This window comes from Miniopterus schreibersii (genome assembly GCF_964146895.1).
Source record: "Miniopterus schreibersii genome assembly, chromosome: 4".
Taxonomy (NCBI): Eukaryota; Metazoa; Chordata; class Mammalia; order Chiroptera; family Miniopteridae; genus Miniopterus; species Miniopterus schreibersii.
The window spans coordinates 49,839,886-49,867,617 of record NC_138105.1 but is presented as its reverse complement, the minus strand read 5'-3'; the positions used below and the strand labels follow the sequence as shown (position 1 = coordinate 49,867,617).

Here is a 27,732-nt window from a genome sequence, read left to right as displayed (position 1 = left end):
AAGATGCATCATACAAGTTTCTAAAATCTACGGTCTTTTTTGCTTAAGGAGAGAAAATAACATAATAAAAGAGAAAACACCTTCTTAGTAAAGATGAACTTAGGAGGAGGAGCCCAAGAAAATTTCAGGATGTGAAGTCAATATGCTCATAAATGAGAAAGAAGGAAACTTAGTCATTATTTATTCCTTTATTTTAGAAATATATATTTTAAAATGTCTAAGTACCTGGCACTGTGCTAAACACATTAGGGACACAGAATCACGTAAAACTGTCCTCTGCCTTCAAGAAGCTTCAAGAAGCAAAGGAAGAAGACTGGGCTATCAGTTGTTATACCACAGTGTAGAAAATGTTTCATTCTCAAGCAGGTGTAGGACACTGTGGGAACACCATGGGAGGGAAGACATGGAACCACCAAAAAAGAGGAAGAAAAGAAAATGAAGCTGCAGAGAGACACAAAAGAGACTCAGAAAAAGCAAAAACGATTTTTAATAAAGAAAACGTCTACCCTTCTAAAATCAACACATGTAATACTTTGTGTGCATACTACATCACAGATATGTCTTGTTCTTCAAAATATTTTTTCTCCAAATGATTCTGAGGCTCAATCATGATTACAGGATACATGAAATTAAATATATTAACATGACACAACTACTCAGGACTCTATATAGTGCATTACTTAAAAGACTCCACAAGGCACACAGTTTATACAGGTTAACATGGGCTATATGAAGTGTTTTCAGTTTTCAGGTATTTATCCCTGCTAGCCAGGGTGAACATTTTTTTAACACTGTACCTTGGTGTCCTTTTTTGAAGATGGACACTGAAAAGTCAAAATGAGTTACTATATAGGCACTGATGTATGGAAAATACACTGTGTATTTATACATTGTAAGCTGTAAATGCCTTTCGAATTGCATGTATATTTATGTTAGAAAGCTTGACAACTTGACAAACACTGAACAGTTTGTGAAGAATGGAAAACCCCTTGATCATCAATTCAAATAAATATAATTCAACCACTTTTAGAATTATTAATTTAATTATTAAACTGATTACTTTGAAATCCTTTGATTGTTGGGTACCAAAACAGTTTTGAAGTCAGGCAACTACTTTTTCATTTAATTCTTGTGGGTAGCCCAATCCCCCATGGTATTTACAGCTGAGAAGTATATTTTTATGCATTTTTATCTTAAGTGATAATTAATTAAAAGCAAATTAAATACTGCCTTACAACTTAAAAAAATGCAAATCACTTCTGAATGACTTTAGAATGTAGGTATGCAAGACATAGACTCTCTTTTACCTCCACATCCTGAATACTACTTGCAAGCTGTCACCTCTGTAACAGACTGAAATGATGCCTACTGTTACGTTAGGATCACCCCAACCTAGTGACAATCTAATCAGGTTGCTCAATGTAATGAGAGTATCAGGTACAGTGCTTCTAAAGTCATTGATAGTAATACTTTAAAGACATTTCAGTCCAATAAATACAATATAAAAAGTTTTTACAGTATATGCATACATTTACAAAAAGTACTTCAAGGATGTCTGGTCAACACTATTTCCAGAAGATTCCAAAGCCCATATATTTTGTTCCAAATGTAATTATGACAGTTACAACAAAAGCAGTGAAAAGCAAGACAGGAAGATCTTGGTTTTTCTTCAATGAGTTCAACCCCATTCCTTGGTCGAACAGGTAATGAAAGCATGTTTCAGGTTGTGCTTGTTTTGAAATAGATGTCAGCTGGGGCCATATGCTACAGCAGTTTCAGATCATTATCATTGTTGTTGATTTTTTTAAATGCGACTGGGCTTGCTTGCTTCAAAGAAGTCTTAGAAACATCCGTGTGCATGGTAGACATAGCTATTGTCTCATAGTCATCATCCCGAGACCGGAAATCACAGAAGTTAAAGAAGAACTGCAAATCTCTCTGGAAATTTTTGTTCAGGAATCCATAAAATATGGGGTTGACACAGGTTGATATCATTGCTGTGAGGTGGCAGAGCAGGAAGAAGAGATTATGGTTGCATATAGCAATGACCTGATGGTTCCAATCGAAAACAATGTTAAAGATGGTAAGAGGAAGCCAGCAGACTGCAAATGCCACCACAATGGACAGCAGCATGATGTTGATTCTTTTGGTTTCACTGGACCTGTACTTATTGTCTCTCATCTTGTCCATCATATTGTTTCTCCTTTTTAAGCGCATATATATCTATAGAGGAAAGAGAAAAAAAATGCGTTCAAACAGAACCACTCATTGAATGAGGAATTCTTTAATAAGGAGGTAAAAATGGAAATGTTGGTGGGGGAAGGAGTTTTCTTACCTTAAAGTAGCAAATAAATATAAAACAGAGTGGGCCAAAATACTGCAGCACCAAGAGGAGAGTGGTATAAGACAACCTATGAGACTCCGATGGAAATTTATCAAGGCATACGTATTTGTCCTTGTACCCATCAAGTGTGAAATTCTGGAGTGGTTCATCAGTCAAGACTTGGTAGATCAGGAAGGGTAAAGAAGAAACCACAGCAAGGAGCCAAATGACAGCAATAGCTACGTAAGCGTGTCTATTATTTGGTCTCCACCCTCGTGGGTTGATTATCAGCTGATGTCGTTCCACAGCAATGAGAACCAGAGAGAAAATGGACACAGTGATCGAAACACATTGCACGAAAGGATTTAGCTTGCACATCGCCTCACCGAAAACCCAGTGGTCCATTATCGTGTAGACAAAGGTGAAGGGGAGACACATGATAGCAACAAGCAAGTCTGAGAAGGAAAGGTTCACAATCAGGATGTTGGTAACATTTCTCATCTCTTTTTGTCTCAAGATGATTATGATCAAGGCCAAGTTTCCAGTGACCCCAAGAATTATCACGGCTCCGTAAGCAAGAGCTAATGTAAATATCATGGCCAAGGGCAGATGACAATCATCAATTTCAAAAGCCAAAAACTGGGAATTATTCTTTGAAAAATTATAGTAGATTGAATGATTTCCAACCTGGGAAAATACTGTTGAATTCATTTTGATTGGTTTGGTTGCTATCGATCACTTTAGATGAATGGACAGTACGTTTCTTCAAAGCAGATCAAATGTTCAGCTTATTCTTATTTCCAATATTGGGATCCACTTGTCAAAATTATTCTGAATTCTTCATTCCCTTGAGCTGAATAATCTGTAAAGAGAAAATGACCAATTGCATTATTAATTTTATTGAGGGCAGGCAAAATCAATTCTGACTCATAGTACTGCTTAGAGTGAAGACACTGAAATAAATAAACAAAATGAAATCTGTATAAATATCTTTTTAAAATAGCAGAAACAGTGCAAACATTTTGGGGGGAAATTTCAAAATTTTTCATTGGACTTGCTTACACATCAAGTTTCAGCAACACAGTGGCCTGTAAATTAGTAAGGTGTGTGTAAATCTCATGTTCAAAGTCTTAAATAAATACTACTATCAGCACATTCCTAAACACTGTAAGAATATAAATGTATAACATAAGAAAGCTCATGTATAACATAAGAAGTTTAAAATGTAAGAAAAATATATGAAACAAGCAAAGCAAAACACAACAAAAACAAAACTACTTAATCCTTTGTCTTAAAATAGAAATGAAAGAATTCTTGTAGAGGTCAAGTTGTAACAATAGCTTCACCATACACAGAACTGCTCTTTAAGGCAGACATTACTTAACACAAATATATTCAAAAGGAAATGATTAATACAGCGAAACATCAAGAAACTTTGTCGTATGAAGGACTGTTGAAGGAATAGACGATGTTTAATCAGAAAAAAAAACTTAACAGGGATGGTATAGATGTCTTCTCATATTTGAGAGAGTAGCATCTGGCATAAGAACTGGGCTTGGAATATTATGTCTAACTACACATGTTTGAGGTAAGAACAAAAGGAAATATATTATATTAAAAGAAACAAAACATTTCACATCCTTGTGAGGAACAAATGTTCAACCAAGTGGAATGTACTGCCTGCAAATCTAGCAAGTGTCCATACACAAAAGTTTATAACTATCACACGTCAGATTTTCGAGCTCTTGCACTTCCGTAGGATAACTCCGAAGCTCGCTCTTACTGTAAGATTAGATGGGTTTATTAATATGTCAGAAGCTTTTAAAGGATTTCTGAAGTTCTATTTTGTAAATATCCTCCCTCCCCTCTAGATTGTATACAGATACAATGCAGGGATCTAATTTTGATTATAATTTTGGTCTTTCACAGCATTTTTACCAACAAAACAAATTACAGACCATAGTTTTGTAAAAACTAAAAACTCCTTTTGAGAAAATTCTCTGATTGACCCTAGATTACTAAGTAAATATATGAGATTCCTTATGTTAACTAACAGACCATTGTGCCTATGTTAAGAAAGGGGATTTTGTTTCTTTCTTTCTTATATGAGAACAATAAAGGAAATCATGCAGATTTACTTACGTTGAAAAGAAGATAATACATTTAACGGACCAACAATATGTCACATTTTAGGTGGTGTCTCTAATGAACCCTTCCTTGAATGTTTTTGCTTTCTAGGATGTGGAGTGTTTTTTATTATACAACCCCAACTTGAATTGATAAAACAAAAAGAATAAAAACAAAGGTTGCTAACATTAAGTGAGAAAGAAAGTATTAAGACTTGGAATGGTAGTGGCATGATATCAAGTGTGACTGTTATTAGAAATATGGCTCTCCTTTCCTCTATGCAACAACCTGCAATGCCTCCTAAACTTACATGGTAATCACACTTACTCTCTCAAGAATACCAAAGGCAAGAGAGAATGATCTGTGTCTCTAAGTTTCTGAAAAGAAAAAAAAAAAAACACACAACCCACCTTAAAGAAACAAGTAATATTCTAAAAATTCTTTGGCAATTTCTCACTTAAGAAGTCAAGAAAACTTTGCATCATGCTTCATATTCAGGTTGTTCTCAAGTTATTTATAACATTACTTACCAGTTAATTGTGAGTTTTTCCTCATTGTTAAAAGTAAAAATAGCTGAATAGGAAAGTATATTCTCTTTATTCTGTGACTCCTCATGGCTCCCTGTCACCAAGTGCCACCAGGTGAGTAAGTACCCAGGTATAAGACTTGGACTATTGCGTATGTGCCTCAGCCTGGTGCTTGAAGAGCTCTACATGCTGCCTCTCTCCTGCCTTTCACTCCTTGCTCTGTAACCCATTGTGAATGCTCGGTTCCAGGTAGGCAAGTCTCTTCACAGTCCACCGGTGTACCTGGCCTGTTCTAACACCTACACCTTCACCCCTGCCATTCCTCTTGCTGGGTGTTCTGTCGCATCATCAATCCAATTCCACCCATCTTTCAAAGTTCCATTTAGTCCCTCTGATCCTTAATTGGCTCCTCTCAATTACAATATAACCTTTTTAAGGGAGGTACTGTGTATATCTCACAGTACCTTGAAAATATTTGATTTAGAATAAAAATGTGTTGACTGACATAGCAGATGCATGGCTGGAACAGCAGGTTCTTCCGTGAATTAGTCTTAACATCAGGAGCTGAGGTCGACTCTAGTCATTTTATATGCAAAATGGACGCTGATTTAATAGATTTAAATTTTTTTGTTGTTGATTTTTACAGAGAGGGAAAGGGAGAGATAAAGAAACATTGACATGAGAAAGGAACATTGATCAGCTGCTCCTGCACACCCCCTGCCGGGATTGACTGGGAATCCAACCTGCAGCCTTTTAGAGCATGGGGCCATGCCCAACCGAGTCACACCAGCCAGGGCCAATAGACTCGTTTTATTAGGTAAGGTATGTAGGAAAAAATGTTCCACTTTGTGTTAAAAAAGAATTTGTTTCTAAAAGAAAACTCATTCATCCAATAAATACTTATTGAACACTTATATTGTGTCAGGCACAGTTTTAGTGGAGACAGTTGTGACATTCTCATTGAGTTTCTAGTCTTGTGGGCAGAGAAAGACAAAAATAAATTTAAAAAAAGAGATAGTAAGCCAGATGAAAATAAATGTTATGGAGAAAACTAAAGCAAAGAAGGGGAACTAGGATTGCTGGGAGTTGCAATTTATTCCCCGGTTGTAGGCAAGGCCTCCGCCTGCCTGAGAAGATGGGATGTGAGTTAAGATGTGACAGTGGTGAGTGGGGAGGCCGTGCAGAGATCTCAGAGATTGCATCCCATGTGGACAGAATATAATATCCTTAAGGCTGGAGTATATCTGGGGTTCTAAACAGCACTGGAAATGGTAAACAAAGGAGGAACAGGCTGCGTAGGGACCTATTCTGTGGGACAGTCTTTGACTTCCTCTGAGAAAGATGAGGAGTCACTGGAGAGTCTTCAATAAAGGCATGAAGTTACATGATTTGTTTTACAATTTTTCCTCTAGCTGCTGTTTTCAATAGACTTAAGAACAGGAAAGAAAAGAAGTAGGGAGATTCATTAAGAAGATAGTGCATTAATCCAGGTGAGAAACAATGGTGCAGACCAGGTGCAGACCAAGGTGTTTGCAGAGGAAAGAAAGAAAAATGGAAATTTTACATCCACTGACTTTGATAAAATTTAATATGTATGGGAATTAATGCAAACACTTATTAAATTATCACAGTGTATGAACTACAAAGATAGCCTTCTTACAGACGATTTAAGGTAAATATACTGAAACTCAAGTACCTTCAAAATTATATTTGATTGAGGTTTCCTGTAAAGAATGGCATTATTCCTACTAAGAAGTTACCTTAGCTGTACAGAAAATGCAAACTTTTTTTTTTTTGAAGTACCTGCAACGGTACTTTGCTATGTGAATTGTTGGGTAGTCATTCCAGTTGGATAAAACAGTTCCCCACTGAATAAAATGTGTATTTTCAGCCTACCTTACTATAATTTCAAGAAAAAGTAATTGTCAGAAAACAACCATACTGAAAGGATTTATGTACATTATCTTTGCAAAAGAAAATAATTTGGTGTTTATTATTCCAACATATATTTCTAGAATAAGCTATGCAACTATAGACACTGCAAAAATTAAAGATGTTAAATCTCATTATAGCTGGCATGTGCATTTACAGACAAAACAGACACACCACACACATCACCAGTTGGCAAATTAGCCCCTTTCTGAATGGACATTTCTTTCTCCTTTCGGATTAGAACGCTGGCCTTTCGCCGCCTGCTGTTCTTAGTGCTGACACGACCTGAAAATACAGCTTTCTGAATTCCATAGCCTGCTGCACATACATTTTTTCATATACTCAGAAGTGGCTGTTTACCTCATTTGTTTTGGAAAAGAAACGTCAGTCTAGTTACATGCAGCCTCCCAAAGTTACTGCAAGTTTATCTCCATGAGTTACATAATTCCCTGTCCCTTCCTCTCCGAGGAGGGCTTGTTCAACAGACAGCTGCCTATTAAAACAGTAAGTAAGACTAATAAAATCATAGCCACCCAGCAAAACGCCCTGGTCTGCAGGCGGGGGCGGGAAGCCGAGCTGGAGAGCTCTCTGCTCTCTCGTGCTTGATCAGGGAGACAGCCTGGACTCTGGGAACCGACAGCTACTGTTTCTCCATTCTGTCCGAGCAGAGACCGACAGACAAGCTCTGCACTTACCCGGCCTGTGCCACCTAGCCAGTTATGCTCTCCCCTAGGATCCAGGTGGGTAGGGCACATCTGAGAGCTCTTTTTTGGAAAAAAAAAAAAAAAAAAAGGAATGTCAAAGAACACTCCCTGGCTCTCCTCCCCTAGATTTTAGCTGTGTGGCTTGCTTAGGCGCCCACAGTTTTCACATTGTGTAACCAGGTGAATTGCCCCAAATTTTCCTCATTCTTAAGCCCCTTCTGACCCCCCAACACGCACATCTGCCACCCATCTATTAGGGAACATCTCTGCCTACGATGATGAGAGACTGGCAGAACAGAAAACAAGCAAGCCAACTAAAAACAAACCAACGGAGCCCAACCTCGGCCAGTTCTCTCTGGCCCAACATCAGTCCTCAGGACGCTGGCCTCCCTCCAGTCTACCTGGGAACCACCTGGGCACCACTGTAACACCACCTGCACCTGAGGTCCAGTCTTCTAACCCGGCAAGGCTCCCAAGATCGCTGTTCTAGAAAGAGCTAGAGTCAGATGATTAAAACTGGGAGAGGGGAGGCGAGGGCTGGGGGATCTGCCAGGGCGCAGCAGCACACGAAGAGGGCCCGGCACCGGGGGCTGGGGCTCGGCTGCAGCCCAGGCGCGGGGACCACGAGCGTCCCAGGGACTAGCAGGAGCCTCGACCCGACAGGTGCCGAGGGAGGGGCACGAGGGCGGGAAATGGGCCAAGTGCACCCTCCCCGGGCCGCCCCAGCGCCTGCTCCAGGCGGAAACTCCAGGGGGCCGCCGGGCGGAGGCGCCAGCCAGCCACCCAGCCGACGAGCAAGGGGAAGGGGCGAGCAGCTGGGCCCCGCCGGCGCGGGACCTCCTTACGAGAACCGGAGCGAGGGCTCGCACGCGCCCAGAAACCCTGCGGAGCGGGCGCGGATGCCGCAGGTCCCCTCCCCGACGTCCCCGGACCCCCGGCGGGCGCCTCGCGACCTGCCCCACGGGGCACCCGAGCGAGAAGGCGGGCTCCTCGCGCCGCCTCGGACCCCAGGGCCGGCTCCGGGCTCCCCACGCTCTCTCCCTTCCTCCCCCGTCCGTCCCTCGCCCTGTCCCACGAGCGCTTTCTCAGAAGTCCTGAGAAGGTGTCAGCGGGGACTCACCCTCCGTCGGATGCGTCCGTGGCGCCCGTCGGTCGGAGCGGGGCGGGCGGCTGAGGGCGGCGCGGGGAGGGGAGACGGGAGCAGCCGGCGCCGCTCCCGCTCGGACCTGCCGACGACTGCGGACGGGAGGCAGGGACGCCCCCTTAAAGCCTAACTCCACCTCGTCGCCGGGTCACGTGACGCGCCCCGGAGTCGCGCCCGGAGCCCCCCACCCCCCGCGCCTAACCTGGGACGGACCCCCAGAGGCGCGCTGCCCCCGCGTTCGGAAGGAAATGCGGCGAGGCAGGTGCGCACGGCGCCCGCAGACCCGCGACGCCCCGGGCAGGGAGCCGGCCCCGCTCGGTCCTGGGCTCCGCGAGGGCGCAGGCCCGGCCCTGCCGCGGGGCTTTTAAAAATCAGCGCCGCCGCGCTCCTCCGCCTGCGGGTCGGCGCCCCCTTGCGGCCGCCGCTGCGCCCCGGGAGCCCGAGCCCGGAGCCGGGAGCGGCGCCCGACGCGAGGGCCGGGCGGCGGGGCGCGGGGGGGACGCGGCGAAGGCGCGGCGAGGTTTTCGTTTCTTAGGTTCTCTTGGGACGCTCGCTTCGTTCTTATGCCGGCGCCGAGTCTCCCCCTCCCTTCAGAAGAGAAGGGAAGACTTTAAAAGAGCAAAAGGAGTCGGATGGAGAGCCTGTCAGTCCTCGCTTTCCACTCAGAAAAGCGCACTAGGTCCGCCAGTTCCCACGGCCCGCTGCTTTGCTTCTTTTCTTTTCTCTTCCCTTTTCTTTTTCTTTCTTTTTCTTCTTTCTTTCTTTCTTTCTTTCTTTCTTTCTTTCTTTCTTTCTTTCTTTCTTTCTTTCTTTCTTTCTTTCTTTCTTTCTTTCTTTCTTCTCTCTCTCTCTCTCTCTCTCTCTCTCTCTCTCTCTCTCTTCTCTTTTCTCCTTTCTTTCTTTTCCTTCCTTCCTTCCTTCCTTCCTTCCTTCCTTCCTTCCTTCCTTCCTTCCTTCCTTCCTTCCTTCCTTCCCTCCCACCCACCCACCCACTCACTCACTCACTCACTCACTCACTCACTCACTCACGGGAGCGCGAACATCCCCTGGTTGAGAGAGTGACTGCCGTTTGCTCGGTGACTGCGCTACGACTGTCGGGAACGGCATGAGGAAAAGAAGAGGATGTACACAGAGTCCTGAAGGCGCAAAATCGTGGCGGCGCCCGCGATTCCCGAGCCATCTCAGCGCTTCCCGTAGCTCCGCTCCCCTTGGGAAGGCGGAAGCTGTGCCGCGCACACCGGTTACTTACTGACGTGGTGAATAAAACTTCCTCCAAATCAAACTGCCAAAACCGGGAAGGTCTTCCTAAAAAAGACGCAGGACACTGCCTCGGGTATGCACAAAGGTTTTATTACGTAACAACTATGCTTGAATTCGGTCTTCAAAACTGGAAAAACAAAATTCCAAGACGGATGGAACTGCCTGAACTTTGCACGGTTAAGAACTGTTTTCTTCTTCTGGTGGTGAGGCTGGATAAACATTATTTGAACGTCAATATGACCCATAACTCACTCACTTATACAGAGAGCGATGGACGCAGTCTCTCCTTTTTGTTGCAGGAAAGCTTTTTCATTGGAATCTGTCATTACACATTTTTATACAGTTGTAAAAGGATATAGTCAAGAATTAAAATATCATGATTATGTAAGAAATGTACTATAATAATATATATGAGCACGTATTTAAAACTGTCCCACTAATGGTTAAACCGAGTAACATAGCATATCTAGTTTCATTTTTCCCCTCTTCTTCTTTTTACCGAGGATGAAAATTAAGGCACAATTTAGGAATTTCAATTGTTTTAAAGAGCAATAGCTCATTTATGTTTCTACTCACCCTCTGTCCACTCCATTTGCTTAAGTCACATTTTGTTCTTAGAAACAAGTTTATCTCAAGGTTTTGATAATCAAATTGGCTATTTTTAGCCTGTTGCAAGAATTACAAATGAAATAATTTAATTCTCTATGAAAAATGCATTTTATTAAACATTTTGCTGTATTGGCAAATATTTTGGACTTGAGGATACAGTTTGGACACATTAGATGCTTTCCTTTCTGAATTTTCCAAGAATGCTAATAGAGGCATGTCTGCAAGAACGGCTGAACTACCACGGCCACTGTACTTTGTCATCTTGTAAACTTAATTTTTATAAAGTGTCCCCTCCAAGGCAACTCTATAAAACTGCATTCTTGAGGCAGTCATATCACATGCCAATCTTTGAGAGATCATTGGTCTCAAAGACTTTTTTCTATGTCAAATTTTGTTGTATAAACAGAAGTTTTGAAATACTCATCAGCAACAGCAACATCATTTAATTCTCTAGGAATAACATTTACTAAGTACTCTTTCCAAAGTGTAAAACGTAGTCTGAGTTCCTCAGAATATATTTGTCAAAAAGTAATCTGAGGTCCTCAAAAGATGTGTTAAAGAGAAGATATGTATTAAATAAAGCTCATTTATTTTTCTAAAGTGGCCAGTCACATATCTTCCTATTTGGGATCTAAGCTATATAAAAACCTTTGTATATTTCCTTCTGAAATTTCATAACAGACTACCTATAAGCCATGACTAGGAGAATTAAATTAATGGTTGTCTTGGGCAACCATCTTGTTCTATCATTTAAACAGAGGGATAGAATCTACTCATTGGATCTGTGTAGATCTTAGTTTTCTCTTTTAAAAATGAAACATCTTTTTGAGCTTACCCTTTAAATTCCATGATTCAATAATTGTCTAGATAAAGGTTTGTCACTCTATGTGGTTCAATAATTTATCTACTGTAATTACTTTATTGATCTCCTGGTGAATTTCTGCTGGGAAGGTTAACATTCCTGAAATGCAATTAGGCCTTGATACAGGAAAATTACAATAAATTATCATTCAGAAAAATCTCCATAAGCATTAACACTACATGTAACTGGATATGTAACTTGAAAACTAGAATATAGAGGATACTGATAAGGGAGAAATTGCACTGGGGTAGAACTTACTGTGCTGCACATTGATGAATCAGTTCACAGTCTATGTATCAATTAGATGCCAGTTTTTCCTTCTCTGTGACTAATTTACTGCATTTCTTTGAATCAGTGATGCCATAAAGTGTAAGTCGCAGTGTTATTTTATGGACCACCATGAAAGAAAAAGATACTTCCAGGAAAGCAATAACATACACTTAATTGTAAATGAATCTCAAAGGTAAAGTATTAAAATGTTAAGTGAAAAAAAATCTTCATTTTAGAATTGTGAAGTGTAGTCTGTAAAGAGTTTAACTAAATTGCTTCGTACAATAGTCAGTACAATCACTTTACTCCATTGTCTTTTTGAGAGAATTAACTGGCAGAAAGAAATAACAATTTAGTTAAACTCTTAGTATACAACAAGTACATAAACGAACAATTCAATTAACTCCCTAGCGTAGAAAACACCAGATAATACTTACGGATTTGTTCTTGATTTGAAATAGGAATGCATTTCAAGAAAGTTCTCATTTGGTTACATAGACTACAAACTTAGAGCATTTGTTTTAAAATTGTCAGAACAAGACTCTAGAGGACTAGTATCTTAACCATTATTTAGTAAATATCCAAACATTTTCCTGCATATCTCGTCTTGTTATAGGCACCCTTTAGACATTCAACAAAAGTATAATGCTACTTTACAAAAGTGTAGCTTTTTGTATTTGTTGCATGCCTAATGAAAAGAGACCTTTGGCAGTTTTACTATTTTTTATTTATTTATAATTATTACTATTCCTTTCATGTCTCTTTTCAAAGAGATGGAGTAGGAATGGCTGCTAAGAAGGGAAAGTCTGAATGCTGCCGCTGAACCTTCCGTCGTCTGTGACAAGCGCCGCTAACTGTTCATCTTGCCCCGCTCCCATAGCCCATCCCACTCCCACCTCTGCAATCTCAGACCTGGCATCAGACCCCTTTACAACACAGCACTCCCTGAGATAGGCAATTCCTCCCCAAGACAGCAAAAAGATTCCTTATGTGCACCTAAATAATATCACAACAGGCACGGAGGTGGTACGAAGTGTTCCCAGGTATCACTTTGCTTAGGTAAGTATCCTTCCTTCATTCCTTAGTTTAGGGTCTAGCTGTTGTTTTTCTTTCCCAAGATACATAGGAATCTAGAAAAAGGAAAAATATCCAAGGATGAGCTGTGGTATAATCTGACTCTTCACCCAGGAGCCTACTTAGCTACCACTCTCTGCTAGCATTCATGTAGGTGAGGTTGCACAGATTATTACAACTACAATTTCAAAACCTTAGCTGAGCCTTAAATATTACCTTGAAATTCTTGGGCTTGGGTGACTCCCAATTCCTGTCCTCTTAGAAAGTATTTCAAATTGTCACCACTCTCCTCCAGCTTCCGACGTTATACACTCAGTCTCAGTGGACTCTTCCTTTCTTCTAAAGTGTCTCTAAGCCATAGGTACTTACTCCCTGACTTTCACATCCCTCCATTGGGCAGTGAATCCTCCAGATCAGCTGTTTCAGCCCCCAGGCTTTGAGTCACTTTAACCCACTGGGTTTCCCCAGCTGGCACCCCAAACATCATGTGACAGAGATAAGCCATCACCACTGTGCTCTCCCCCTCAATCCATGAGCATAAAATCCATGTTTTATTCTACTAGGTTTTGGGAGGTTTGCTAAACAATGATAACATAACTATAGCACCTGTTTACTCAATAATTCAGTTTTCTTAGCTTAACACTAAAATAAAAACAAAACCAAAACTGCTCACTTTGTTTTTGTTTGTTTTTTTAATTGTAACTCCTTCACTCATATCATAGCTTCTCTGGCGGCCTTCTCTTGCCTGGTAGCTTCTCCGAGAATAAGGTACATTCATTGTCCTCTCATGTGCCCCTCAGATGTGGCCTGCCTGAAAATGCTTCCGCCTAGGACATCGATGGCCGGAGCCAGAAGACAATCCAGACTTGATTCTACTTGTTCTATATGTTGCATTTCACTCTCTTGTCCATCCTATCCCCCTGGAATCTTCTTTTCCTTTGACATCACTAACTCTACTCTATAGGCTTTTCTCTTTCCTTACTGGCTATGCCTCGGTTTCCTCTCCCAGGATCATATGTCTCCATCTACCTCTTATGTGTTTTTCTCCCTGAGATCCTGCTGTACAAATAGGCCAGAGATGGCACCTGTGTAGGAGCCTAAAACGGTCCCCACATTGTTTACTTCTTCACAGCAAGCTGCGATTATTAGCCCAAAGCCAGACAGCACCAAACTCAAATTCTTACATATCTAATTGCTTTAAATATAGTCCAAATAAATTTATCTTTAGCCTGTCTACTTTACATACCCAGAGATAAGACAAACCCTGCAGCCATAAAGACCAATACGCTGCTGCTCTTGGCGCTCTCTGAGCCAAATCTACCCACCTTGCTGTTCAGTGATGTCACCTAGACACGTAAGCCCCCTCTCTATTTCCCCTTCTCCCCCAACAGTTCCCTTGTCCTATCCCCCCTCTGGGTGGTAGCCCCACACTGTAGTCTCTGGAAGGCCTCTTGCTGGGAGCGACTTCCAGTCATGCAACTCTGTCCAAGACCACCCAAATAAAGCCTGTGTGTTACTGCCTTTTGTGGTCCTGCCTCTTCTTTGGTTGACCTTGAATTGCCCAAATTTACTGAGGATTTCATTCTTAATCTTATCTCCCCCCACCCACCCACTCTTAATGCATAATCACACCATCTGCCATGAATTACATGCTTGTATCCTCCTAATCCTAAATATCTGAAGTACAGATCTCTCTCCTGTTTCCTTGGAAATATGCTTCTCAGATAGGGGACTGGATCGAAGTCATTGTCATGATCTGTATCCCACAAGCCCCAATCTAAGAATAGTCCCCAGTATTTCCCTCTCTCACACTTTCAGATTCAATTGGGCACAGATTCCCATTTATTTTACTCCTTAAATATCTCTCAACTGTGTTTTCACACCCAAGTTCTGCTTATTTCTCTACTAAATGTTCTCCCTACCGCTAGCTGCTTTCAGAACAATCCAGTTGTATCCTTCCCCAGTTTAAATCATCTAGTTGCTCTCCAGATCCTTCAAGTACAATGCAATGTCCTTTTAAACCAATATTTTCAGTACCACCCTCTACCACTTCCCACACATTTCAGTCACATTGAACTATGTGCACTTCTCTGAATGTTGCACTCCCGTCTTCATGCCATTTTCTCACTTCTTACTTACCCATCCCCTCCATCTGCTGGTTTAACTCGCACCAATTCCTCAAATTTTAGCTCAACTATGAAGCCCTCTTTTATATCTCGCCATCTCCTCAAAACCCCCATAAACGGAGCTTGTCTTAGTTTTATTCTTACACCACTCTAAGGGTATTTCTAACACAGAATTTATCCTACTATATTGCAATTTATTATTTGTTTGCACAGATCTACAACTACACTGTGGTCACTGGAAGGCAGGGACTAGTTTTTTTCACCTTCTTAAACTTAAAGCCTAGAATAATGTCTGACATATCATAAGACACTGCAAAAGTATTGTTGAAAGACTGAAGAAAAAGAAATAAGGTCGGATTACATAAATTATGATCATCACAAATCAAGACCAGTTTTTCATCTCAAACATTTAAAAAATGTCTTTGGCATTTTAGGTATGGTGGATTATTGCTAAGTGCATACATACCTTTTTTCTGATAGCTCAATTGATGTTTCTTTCTTTTCAGATTTAACCTGTTGGAATTAATAATTATTCAAAACGTGTATACATTTTGGGGACACCTTATATATACACATAATACTGGTATATATGTATACATTTTATACATATATAGGCTTACTACTGTACTACTCTTGATGATTTTTCTCATTTTAAAAAATTTTCTTATGTGTTGATTCTGCTTTCCCCATTAAGTGTAAGCTCAAATAATAGAATCTACTGCCTTTGAAAATGTATATATCTAGTAGAGAAAATATCTCATATTTTTTTCTACCTGCTGAATAATATACTTTTAAAGCTGAATGAGCTGTGAGAATAATAAGAGTATGAACATGGAAACAGATGCAGTTTTGATGAACATATTATTCAACCATCTCAACTTTTGATTCTGGGCTTATGCTTTGAACAGTTCTCTAAATATTCTTTTTAAAGACTACTCAAAACAATATCCCCAAAATAGATAAATTCTTTCTCTTTCGTTTCCACTTAAGTAAAGCTATAATTAGACTTACAACTAGATTTTTAAGAAAGTAACCATGAAAATTAGCTAAGAAATAATAATCTGTTTTAGAAAACAATATTGAGGCAATACTTATCAACCACACTACTTTTGTGGAGTTTTGATCCACAAAAGAGAATATGGATTTACATGATAGAATGCTATTTTTCCAAAGGAATCTATATATTTTGTGCTGAAATTTTAAAATAACATAATTAATGATTTGTTGATCTGTATTTCACAATTATGTTAGTTCCTTGTTTTACATTTTATATATTGATTATATAGCAAACTATTACTAATCCAAAGAAATCAATGAAGCAATGGGCATCATAAAAATATTTTTAATAACATGCAGAAATGACCCTTTCTACATCTTTTAAGAATTAAGGATTTTACTTTACCATGTCAGAAACAGTGGATAAAGAAATGTTATTTTTAATAAATATAAAAGATTCTCAGAGAAAAAATGCATCATACTATTTTCTCTACTTTATTTACCCCCTCTACTCTTATAACTAATATTTCAAGATCACATCATTTGAGATTATACCAAAAACACTTTAGTATCTGTCCTCCACAAATGGTAGCTGTTATTAAAATGCAGCAATAACTTTGACATAAACAACAGACATGTTCCTTAGAGAAATACTACCCCAGGCATTGTCTGGAGAGTGTTTTATTATTCAATAATTTGTCTTAGGAGTCCCCAGTGATTTTAACTTTGACCTTTATAGATAAGCTGCCTTTCATAAATGATAAAGAACCATGACTACTGGGAAAAAACAGGTTTAATTTTGTAACACACATAAAATCCAACTTAATTTCCCAAATGAGCATTTTATAAATAGCGAGTAGGAAAAACCCTGGAGCAGAGGTGGACATTACTATTTCTGTTCCCGGAGGCAGTACTCTCCCTGCTTGAATGTTGCTCCATAAAACAGAAACAAAATTATTATGTTCTACAAAGAGCGATGAAGGTTAGTCTTGAATCCCTCCTGGTAAATTTGAAGATAAAGATATATGTCTCTTCGTATCTCCCTCTTTACGTAGCATACTGTTGGAATTTTTAAATTGATAATTTCTCCTTCCCCCCAAAGGACTCGTAATAATCATTTGTTTACTCTTTGTACACCGAGTTGTGTAGTTGAGGAAGAAATTCTGACTCCCCTTATGAGACTTGCATGTTTATGTGGTGGGTAGAAAAATGGTGGGTTAATCACACTCTTCATCTCAGTGACATGTTGGCCTTTTAATACTCTAAAAACAGCTACTTCAACCTAAAGGTTCATATCATCAAAAGCACAAGAAAATTTGTGGAAAGGGAAAAAAATAAAAGTCATCTTTATTTTTAATATACAAAGGTTTACAGCACAGACAAGTTTTTTTAAGACAGTCCCAATGAGGTTCCTTTGAAAGCTGTTTTAAAGCCAGTGTGAGGCCTGCTGGGCATGGCTCAGTGGTTGAGCGTCGACCCAGGATCCAGGTGATCAGGGTTCGATTCCTGGTCAGGGCACATGCCCGGGTTGCAGGCTTGATCCCCAGTAGGAGGTGTGCAGGAGGCAGCCGATCAATGGCTCTCTAATCATTGATGTTTCTATCTCTCTCTCTCCCTCTCCCTTCCTCTCTCTGGAATCAATAAAGATGTATATAAAAAAATAAAATAAAATAAAGCCAATGTGCATTTGAGGTAGGTATGTGTTATATCTGTGCAAGGAAGGCCTGGAAGGATGGAAAGCTAGGTGACCATGTGTATTACATTAACTGTACAGATGTTGGAGCTAAGAAAGTGTAAGAATCAAGCTTTTTTCTCTCTCACTGATGATCATTTCTTAACACTTCCATCCCGCCCCTCACCCCCGACACAATTCCAGGGGCCTGCTCAGGCTTCCTACTGTGTTAAAATTTGGGGTAGAATAGAGTAGCTTTCCAGAAACAAAAAGGAAAAGCATGAAATAGGAACTGGGTTTACTTGAGGTAATTAAAAGCTATCCGGCTGGTACAAGGACAGTCTACACAGGTCCCCTGAGTGTGCTAAAATTCACCAGAAAAAGAACACAAGGATTTTCATCTGACTTCTGGGATCACAGAAAGCTGGCCACCCCCAGAAATTAGATTTACAAGTCTCACGGCTCCCAAAGGATACTGGCCTCTCCAGTTTACAGAGTGCCATCCCCAGGGCTGCACTCACCCCCAGACACAAGGCTGTGACTGCCACTCAGCCCTTTGCAGTTCTAAAGTATAGGATAAATATATTCTTCCTCGGGCAAGACATTCTCTCTCTCTCTCTCTCTCTCTCTCTCTCTCTCTCTCTCTCACTCACACACACACACACACACACACACACACACACACACCCTCGGGCAAGACATTCTCTCTCTCTCTCTCTCTCTCTCTCTCTCTCTCTCTCTCTCTCTCTCTCTCTCTCTCTCACACACACACACACACACACACACACACACACACACACCCCTCGGGCAAGACATTCTCTCTCTCTCTCTCTCTCTCTCTCTCTCTCTCTCTCTCTCTCTCTCTCACACACACACACACACACACACACACACACACACACACACACACCCCATGCCTAAAAATAAGGCAAAGCGCCCAGGGCAGATTCGGAAACACCGGGGATGGCAATCACACCGAGGAGGAACAGGACAAGTTCTCTTTCCCCTTTGTCTAAATGCAGGGAACGCTCTCCGTGCCCGCGTGGTCCTCTCGCGCTCAGGTCGCCCGCAGAAACGTTGCTCCCCGCGGGCACCCCCAGCGCTGCCCCCGCGGGAGGCGTCCCTGCGCCCCGGCCCCGCGGGGCTCATCACCCCGGCCCCCCGTGTGCCCCACGGGCTCGGGTAACCCCCCACCTAGACTTCTCCTCTCCTCGCTCCAAAAAGGAGCAAGAGAGAGCCGTGTTCTGCTTTGGGTCTTGTTTTTACCTTTATGTTTCCCAACAAAAAAGAAAACTGGGCCTTGGTGCTTTTTCTCGGGGAGCCTAAGCTCCTAAGGGGTACCACCGCCCCCCCACACCAGCTCTTAGAGTCCCCCGAGGGCGCTTCAGCCGGCTGCGGTCACAAGGAGCAGAAATCTCCTGTCCATCAAGTTCACTTGGCCTCGCCGGGGAAGCAGAGGCCGGGGTGCCGGGGGGGGGGGGGGGGGGGGGGGCGCGATTCCGGGGCCTGCAGCTTCTCCCGAGGGCCCCCCAACTGTACGGTAGGGGCTAGGACGCTCCCGTCCGGGCTCTGGGAGAGGCTGCCGCGGAGCAGGCGCCCTGGAGCAGGGTCCCGGGGGTCGGGGAGCAGTCACGTGTTCCCGAGGCACCTCTAAAACCCCCGCGGCTCCCGCTCCCGCGTCCCCTCCGCCGCCTCCAGGTCTCCTGCAGCCGCCGCCCGCGCGCAGGAGCCACCGCGCTGGGCCGGGCTCCGGGAGGCGACACGGGCACCCCGAGGTACGGCTTCCGCCTCCCCGCGCCGCGCGGGGTGCGCCCGCGGGGGAGGGCGGGTCGGGCGGGGTCCCGGGGGCCGCGCCGATCCCCGGAGACGGCGGGCTGGGGGAGCCCAGGCGCGGAGCTGGGGAAGTCGGGGTTCGGGTGGCGGAGCAGGCGATGGCTACGCGCGAAGGCGCGCGGGGAGGGGACGGGGCAGCTCGCCTGCCTCGCGGGGCAGGCGCTCACCGGTGCGCGAGGCGGGGCTGGGCGCGCGCGGGCTCCGCGGGGAGCCTGCGGCCGGGGCGGGGGCTGCCCCGCAGGCGCCCCGGGCGGGGGCCGCGGCCCGCGGGTTTCCCCGGGACGGTGCGGCGGGCGCTGAGCCCAGCCCGGCTCCGGCGAGCCCGGGGTGAAGCCCCCGCGCCCCGCAGGCAGCCGCGCCCGGGTCTGCGCGCGGGGGCGCGGGCCTCCGGGTCAGATGAGACGCCCCCGGCGGCACGCAGGCATGCACCTCGGGCGGACACGGGGTGCTCGCCCCCAAGTTTACCCGCCTTTGCTTTACCTTGTCAAGAACCTGAACCGCGGCGCTGGAGCGAAGCCGGGAGACGGGGAAAATTAGCCTAAAGCCCTCGAGGCAGAAGGTTGCAGCCCGAATGCGTTTTAAATTTCAGAAACCTCAGGGGAAGAGAAACTCTGCTCTTAGCGCTGAGGAGAGGGTGGCGCGTGCCCGCCTGCTTGTCAGCGGAGCAGCGGGGCTGTATTTCTCTTTCCAATTCAAATTTTGTCAGATTCTGGCTTTAAAAATAAATCACGGAAAGATCTGGGAACCTGGCATCTCACCACTGTTTCAGGATCTCAGCAAAATAGGCAATGGGAGATATTTTATCATTGTTAGAGGGGAAATCTACATTTATTTTATTCTGTTATGGGATTGGCATCCTTTGTAAGAAGAAAGATGTGCATTTTCATTAGTCAGGAAATTACCCTAATAAACGTTGTTTAAATGTATAAGCTAAGTCACTTAGTATCCTTTGAATTCCTTGCAGTTCCTCCTATTATAAGAATTATCTACTTAACATACTTAAAGTCTACTCAGAAGATTTCATTTGTCTTGGTGTCACAGATAAATTTTTATTTAAAAATTACAATAAGTCTTTCCAAAGATGTCGCTTTTTTTAAAAGTTGCCACAATTTGTTACACTCTTTACTCAAAGGATTCATGATTGATGTTAGGCCTAGTAATTAAGATGGTGGGAGATAAAATTAGATGCAAAAGAGAACAAAAAACCTCTTTATTTAGCCAAAATAATGATTTCACACAGTCAATATCAGAGTCCTTCCCAAATAACATTTCATTTTGAAAGCAATCTGTTTTTGGTTATATTTCACATTTTCTCCAGGAATCTAAGATGAAGAGAGGTTCACATATAACATTGCTGTTATTATGCATAAAATATTTATGTTGTATAAAACTGTACTGTGTTCATTCTAACACTTGTTGGAAGCAGAGAATTATTCCACAGACTGACATTTCCATTATAAGTTAGCTTATTGCATTTTTCAGGAAAACGGAAGTGAAAGGGTAAGTTTTAGGGAAGAAATTCTTTGTGCTTTTTTTCTTTCATTTTAAAGTGCTTCTGCAGTAGGCAGTTAGGCAGACTTGAGCAGAGCAAGGACCATAAGCCAGGTACAGAAGGTCACCAAGGCGGAAAACCTCTGGTGCCTAGCAACAGGCAAAACTGGGAAAACAAGGACCTCACCCCCCAGGGTAGCCTTTCCTTCCCTAGCTTGTCACTGGTAATGCCGGTCAGACCCACCTAGAAGGGGAATGAACTAGGAAGGCAGAGAATAGCCCTTAAGCACTAAGCCCTTAGGACAACCAAATACTCCCAGGCCTCAGTTATGTTTCAGCTCCAGGCCATGAAAAGCAACAAAACCAGACCTTGACACTGGGGCTGACTTTAGGACCAGCTGCTTTGACTAATGACCCCTGGCACTGACCAATCAGTGGAGACCCACCCTGAAAGGACACATCTGGAAAGCTGATGAATATTTTATTGAGATTTCCCCTGGGATGTTCCCTAAAATCTCCACTCTAAAAAGCCCTAGGACAGCGGACCCAGCAGCTCTTCCTCCCTGAAGCAGGCCCTCTCCTTTCCCCTTCCCCTCTCCTTCCCCCAGGCTCTTTACCCTTCTCTCTCCCTAAGCTCCAAGGACCCTTCTTTTGCCTCTGTAATTTGTTTCCTGAGCCCATTTCTTTTACAGTTTACTTCTACTTCTATGACTTTCTAAATAAACTTTTTTCTTCTAGTTTGAGTCTTGACTCTGAATTCTTTCTTAGCCAGAACTCAAGTACCAAGGCTGCTGGACCAAGGCCCGGTCTGACCCCACCGGTCTAACACCTGGTACCCTGGTGCTATTCTCACTGCCAACAGTTCCTCTACTTTACATTTTCAGTTTTCCTATGTTTAAAATATCCCCGGCTGTCAGGAGGCACTTTTAAACAAACTGCTTAGTATCCCACACCCCCCATTTGCAATACCCATTATTTAGTTGTGAGAAGTCTCTCACTGGAACAAAGATTCACAGAATGCTCATTTAGTGCAGAGCATGGTGTTAGGTGTTTTATGCGTGTATGTTTGTGTGTAGATGGTGAGGACAGAGGAAGAGCAGGAGAAGACTGATTACATAGTTACACCTCACACCAAAATAAAATGAATTAATGAATGTTGGGAGAGAGATAAACATAAGAAAACATGATAATTTATTAATCTATCAATAGATACAAATAAGTATCCATTATATTCAGGAACAGTGCAAATGGCCATACTGTAGTAAAAAAAGTACATCACTGGCAGTCAGGAGAATGTCATTCATTCATTCATTCATTCATTCATTCATTCATTCATTCATCAATCATCTGTTTAGGGCGTTTTATATCTCAGGCACTTGCATTCTGCAACTACTCACTATGTAACCTTGAATTAATCCCTCATAGAATATTCCTCACATAGTACCTTGTGTTAGTTGTTTCTATGCTACCAGTGCCTACTAGAACACATAGCATATTAGTTGTTCAATAAATACTAGTTGAATGAATAAAGGAACAGCAAATTTTTCTTAGCTATTCATTAATGAAAGGGACCTCCCCTTTAAATTATATATTGATTAGTGTCTTTAGGGTGGGAAAGAAGTGTTGCCCTCAGTTTTTCCTATGTCCAATGGATACGAAAGATGGTATTTCCTTCATCAGCTTACTAAGAAGGCAGTGGTTTCATAATTTCATGAATTCAATATTTTATGTGCATATATTTAAAATAGAAAAGTTTTAGGGTCAAACTATACAATCTGAATGTACTTCTTTTTCATTTAAATAAAAGCATGTTGTAAATATGTTTTGCTACTTTAGTTTTATGTTGCTTATGTGATAGCCTTTATCAATGAAGATATCTAATTTAAAAACTTAAAGTGTTAAACTATCACAATTGTCCATGTAGATATCTCCCCATTTCATTTTGGGGCCATTTGAAAACTTGTCTAATTTCAGTGGTCCCAATATATATGTATATGCAAATAGGCACACACACACAGAGTCATACTCTAACCTGAATTTGCCCACATTCCCAGAATGATTCATTTCTGATATTTTAAAGCTGGGAAAATTAAACTACTATTTTAAAATGATTAGTAGCAAATATTTACTTAGTCTCCTCTATGTACAACATACTCTATTAAGCACCATTACAATCATGAAAAGAATTAAGCCGTTTTCTCTTATCTCCATTGGAGTCTAACAGAGAGGACTGACCGCATACATTGGAGGCAATCTGAACAATCTGAACTTTAGACTTAAAACCACAGATTGTGTTGCATTTCCTCTACAAAAAATTTGGACAGGAATATTTTACTTTAAATGAGTGTCATCCTACATGTCTCGAGAAAGCTTAAAGCCTGTGTAGAATCCACTTGCCAATGTTTCTCTTGTTCTTACCTCGGTAGTAGAAAAGGCAATCAGTAACTACTGATCTATAACAAAAAAGGATTGTTTCAAGAAAGTGAGTCCAAAGAAAAACTAAGCAGGATCACAATAACAAATAACCTGCACACATTATAAGTACAAATATGATCATGGACAAGCTAGGTGGACCCAGGGGGTCATCAGAACTCATAAAATTAGGCAGAAAGGCCAGTCAAGGCTGCTTTGATTCACAGCTCACTGTCCTATCCAGGCCAGCTGCAGGGAGGCTATTGACTAGTAACATGGTGAGTAAGATGATTCAGTAGGCCACGTGAGCCACTTTTGTACCAGTTACACTTTCTCACTTGAGGTAATATCAACGTAAATTACTGGTTAGGATCTAAGAATAAACAAGTAAGATTCTGGGTTTTTGAATTAATTTATCTTTAAAGGGATGTAATTATTTCCAGAGAATAATTCAGTCAACATAGAATCAGTTGTAGATGTTGTGAAAACTTAGTTTGAAATTTTCTAATAGCACAATAGTGCCTATTTAAAACTTGCTGCATGTAAAACTGAAGTTAAAGCTATTTATAATGAATGTATGTACACAATAGGATTTCCTGTTTGGAAATGTATTGGACCAAGACCTATAAGTTGAAGATAATAGTGTTTACTATTAATTTAAATATATATGCATTTTTATAATTTTGAATATAATTATCCAAAATAGATCTAGCAATAGGTAGATAAATATATATCGCTTTTTAAAGCCACATATATGTCAGAGTCTCTGTAATAATGTATATTCATTAGAATTAACTATTGCTGTCTTGAGTAGGAAATTTTTGTTAAATAGTGAGAGTGCTTACTTTTTTAAAGTGGAGGAGGAGTTCCTTTTGCCTTCTACTGATATATTATAGGCAGTTTTGTGTTTCATCAGGAGGTACTTTCAAGCCTCTAGCAAACAGCAGTAAATAAGTGATACCATTGCGATATTAATAATATAACCTTATTAATTTCCTTTCAAATGAAAAAACTTATTATGAGGTGTTATATTAGTATCATTTCTATGTTTGACTTTAAGATATAATATTTTCCTTAAACAACATAAATTTATTGAATCTTTTTAAAGCTGAAATGTATTTTCAGTTTGTAACAGGTAAATTTTGTTTTTAAAAGTACTGCTGCTCAGTGGCTGTGTTAATTCATGACAATCTGGCACATCTTAAAGGACTGAGAATTGATCATGGAGTGTTTTTGCCATCCAGCATTGTGCTCACATAGTGAAGTGTACAACTTGATAAACATTTATTGAGTGTCTCCTGTATATACATGGGTACTGAGATAGTGTTTCTACACTTGAGAAGTTTTCATTGGAACACTGTATACACTAGATCATACTTAGGATGCTTGGTTTTTGTTTGAATTTTGTGTTTTCCCATAAATATTTATTTAACATCTGCAATGGTGAAGTTACTGTGTCACGTATTATGGTAGATACCATGGTAAGGGACAGTTTCTGCTTTTCCACTGCTGATAAATAAATAATGTAGATGGTTTGCATTATAATTGCAATGCAAAACAGATTGTGGCATGTAGCATCAGACAGTTATAAACAGAGCATTATGTGGGTTCGGAAGAGATCACATCCAACTGAGTAGACCAAAGAATACTTTAGGATAGGTCACTCTTAAGTTTGGTCTTGATTCAAGTAGGAAAGGAAGGAACGTTTAAGACAGATTATATGACTACACCACGTATTAGGTCCCTTGACTGGAGAAGAATATTACTGAGCTATTGCAAATTTGGTATCTTGAAGTTCTTATCTACATTTGCCTTTTCCTTGCCTTACATTATTTCCTGCATTAATTTAAAAAACAAAATTCGCTATTCTAACACAAGTTAACACACCATAGAAATGACAGTAGACTTAAACTCACTGTAATTGTTATTGGCTGATATTTGCACTGCATTTGGAACCAATTAAAGGCCTCACTAAACATTCTTAGGAGGTTAATAAGGTAATGGGAGCAAATTGTAAGATTCACTTTCCCTCTCAGTGGATTAATTTATAGTAGTCATGTAATTTTCTTCAAGTTGCTAACTAATGTATTTTTATTCCAAGCAGGTCTATAATATGGATTTAGAGCTCGAGGATTATCATAACCAGACGCCTGCCACAGAGAACAACACTGCTGCCCCGGGGCATCCTGACTTCCCAGTCTGGGATGACTATAAAAGCAGTGTAGATGACTTGCAGTATTTTCTGATTGGACTCTATACACTTGTAAGTCTTCTTGGTTTCATGGGGAATCTACTTATTTTAATGGCTCTCATGAGAAAGCGTAACCAGAGTACCACAGTAAACTTCCTCATAGGAAACCTGGCCTTCTCTGATATCTTGGTTGTGTTGTTCTGCTCGCCTTTCACACTGACCTCTGTCTTACTGGATCAGTGGATGTTTGGCAAAGTCATGTGCCATATTATGCCTTTCCTTCAATGTGTGTCAGTTCTGGTTTCAACTTTAATTTTAATATCAATTGCCATCGTCAGGTATCATATGATAAAGCATCCTATATCTAATAATCTAACAGCAAACCATGGCTACTTCCTGGTAGCTACAGTCTGGACACTGGGTTTTGCGATCTGTTCCCCCCTTCCAGTGTTTCACAGTCTTGTGGAACTTCAGGAGACTTTTGGCTCAGCGTTGCTGAGCAGCAAGTATTTATGTGTTGAATCGTGGCCATCTGATTCGTACAGAATTGCTTTTACTATCTCTTTATTGCTAGTTCAGTATATTCTGCCCTTAGTGTGTCTAACTGTAAGTCATACCAGTGTCTGCCGGAGTATAAGCTGTGGACTGTCCAACAAAGAAAACAAACTAGAAGAAAATGAGATGATCAACTTAACTCTTCAGCCATCCAAAAAGAGTGCGCCTCCGGTGAAACTCTCCAGCAGCCGTAAGTGGAGCTCTTCATTCATCAAAAAGCACAGAAGAAGATACAGCAAGAAGAAGGCATGCGTGTTACCTGCTCCGGCAAGGCCTCCCCAAGACAATCATGCAAGCCTGCTCCCAGAACACTTCGGCTCTGTGAAAAGTCAGCTCTTTTCCTCCAGCAAGTCCATACCAGGGGTCCCCACCTGCTTTGAGATGAAACCTGAAGAAAACTCGGACGTTCATGACATGAGAGTAAATCGTTCTATCATGAGAATAAAAAAGAGATCTCGAAGTGTTTTCTACAGACTGACCGTATTAATATTGGTGTTTGCTGTTAGTTGGATGCCACTACACCTTTTCCATGTGGTAACTGATTTTAATGATAACCTTATTTCAAACAGGCATTTCAAGTTGGTGTATTGCATTTGTCACTTGTTAGGCATGATGTCTTGTTGTCTTAATCCAATTCTATATGGATTTCTTAACAATGGAATCAAAGCTGAGTTACTGTCCTTTATACACTGTCTTCATATGTCATAATTCTCACTGTTTACCAAGGAAAGAACAAATGTTGGGACCATCTAAAATATAGTCACAATGACTTTGTGTATATTGTAAACAAATTTTGTTAACTTATGAATTAATTTATGTATAAGAGTTTTGAATTTGAATGTCAGTTCATAGTACATATATGGAAGATGTTTTGTGTTATAGTACAGTGAATTCACTTAGTTGTATAAAGTCAGTGTCAGTCCAATCTGTGATTTCATTTTAAAAAGTAGTTATATTACCTTTCGTTTCCCTTTGTCTTGTAAACAAGTGGATTGTAATTTTTGTTTAAAATAAAAGTTGTATCGACAGACTTGGTATTTTTTGTTTAAAATTATAATGAAAAGTATTTTTTTCCTGCGGAACATTTAATTTAAAATATGAGGAGTATCTATTATGTCTTTATCTTCATTTCTATTTCATGGACTTCTTAATGTTTGGTTTGTGAATACAGAAAATGTTTAGTATGCCCAGCAAATCATAAGTAAATGGCAGATGTATGCCCAAGTCATGATTATAATTGCAAATGTTGGGTACAGGTTTAGAACTCTTACAGGAAAGTGCCTACCTCCTATTATTGATAATTGGTCAAATTGTCAATTTATCTCCACTGCCCTAGTAATACACAATTAATTTACCAAATAAAAATAGTTTGAAAATCTCTTCTAGATTTATACCACCACATTACCAGTATCAAGTAAAGATTATCTTTATATACATCTTTCATATTCTAAAATGTGAAGTATAAGTGGTATCTGTATTTCCAAGTATTAAATAATTTTAAAGACTACTTAGTGTTCACAGGAAAAAAAAAAAAAAGGGTTGTGTTTTTTGCCAACATATAGAATGATTAATATAATTTATGCTATTTCAGTACTGAGGTCTCATATGCTATCTTACCAAATTG

General features: G+C 41.1%; 2 protein-coding genes across 4 annotated transcripts; one reads left to right on the top strand and one right to left on the bottom strand.

Moving 5' to 3' along the window:
- Nucleotides 1–195: 195 nt before the first annotated feature.
- On the bottom strand, nucleotides 196–20,232 carry NPY1R (neuropeptide Y receptor Y1). 3 transcript variants are annotated; one of them, XM_081134696.1, is made up of 4 exons: nucleotides 8,734–9,095; nucleotides 7,605–7,673; nucleotides 2,336–3,185; nucleotides 196–2,223 (listed from the first exon to the last, which is right to left on the bottom strand). In XM_081134696.1, exons 3-4 carry the CDS (start codon nucleotides 3,032–3,034, stop codon nucleotides 1,765–1,767), a joined length of 1,158 nt encoding a protein of 385 aa, XP_080990822.1. In that variant the 5' UTR covers nucleotides 3,035–3,185; nucleotides 7,605–7,673; nucleotides 8,734–9,095; the 3' UTR covers nucleotides 196–1,764. The 3 variants fall into 3 exon arrangements, with proteins under 3 accessions (XP_080990822.1, XP_080990823.1, XP_080990821.1); XM_081134697.1 differs by lacking the exons at nucleotides 7,605–7,673; nucleotides 8,734–9,095 and adding an exon at nucleotides 19,940–20,232; XM_081134695.1 differs by lacking the exon at nucleotides 7,605–7,673 and having other exon boundaries at nucleotides 8,734–9,097.
- NPY5R (neuropeptide Y receptor Y5) lies at nucleotides 19,188–27,138 on the top strand. Its single transcript, XM_081134694.1, has 2 exons — nucleotides 19,188–19,401; nucleotides 25,467–27,138. Exon 2 carries the CDS (start codon nucleotides 25,476–25,478, stop codon nucleotides 26,814–26,816), a length of 1,341 nt encoding a protein of 446 aa, XP_080990820.1. The 5' UTR covers nucleotides 19,188–19,401; nucleotides 25,467–25,475; the 3' UTR covers nucleotides 26,817–27,138.
- The last annotated feature ends 594 nt before the right edge of the window (nucleotides 27,139–27,732 follow it).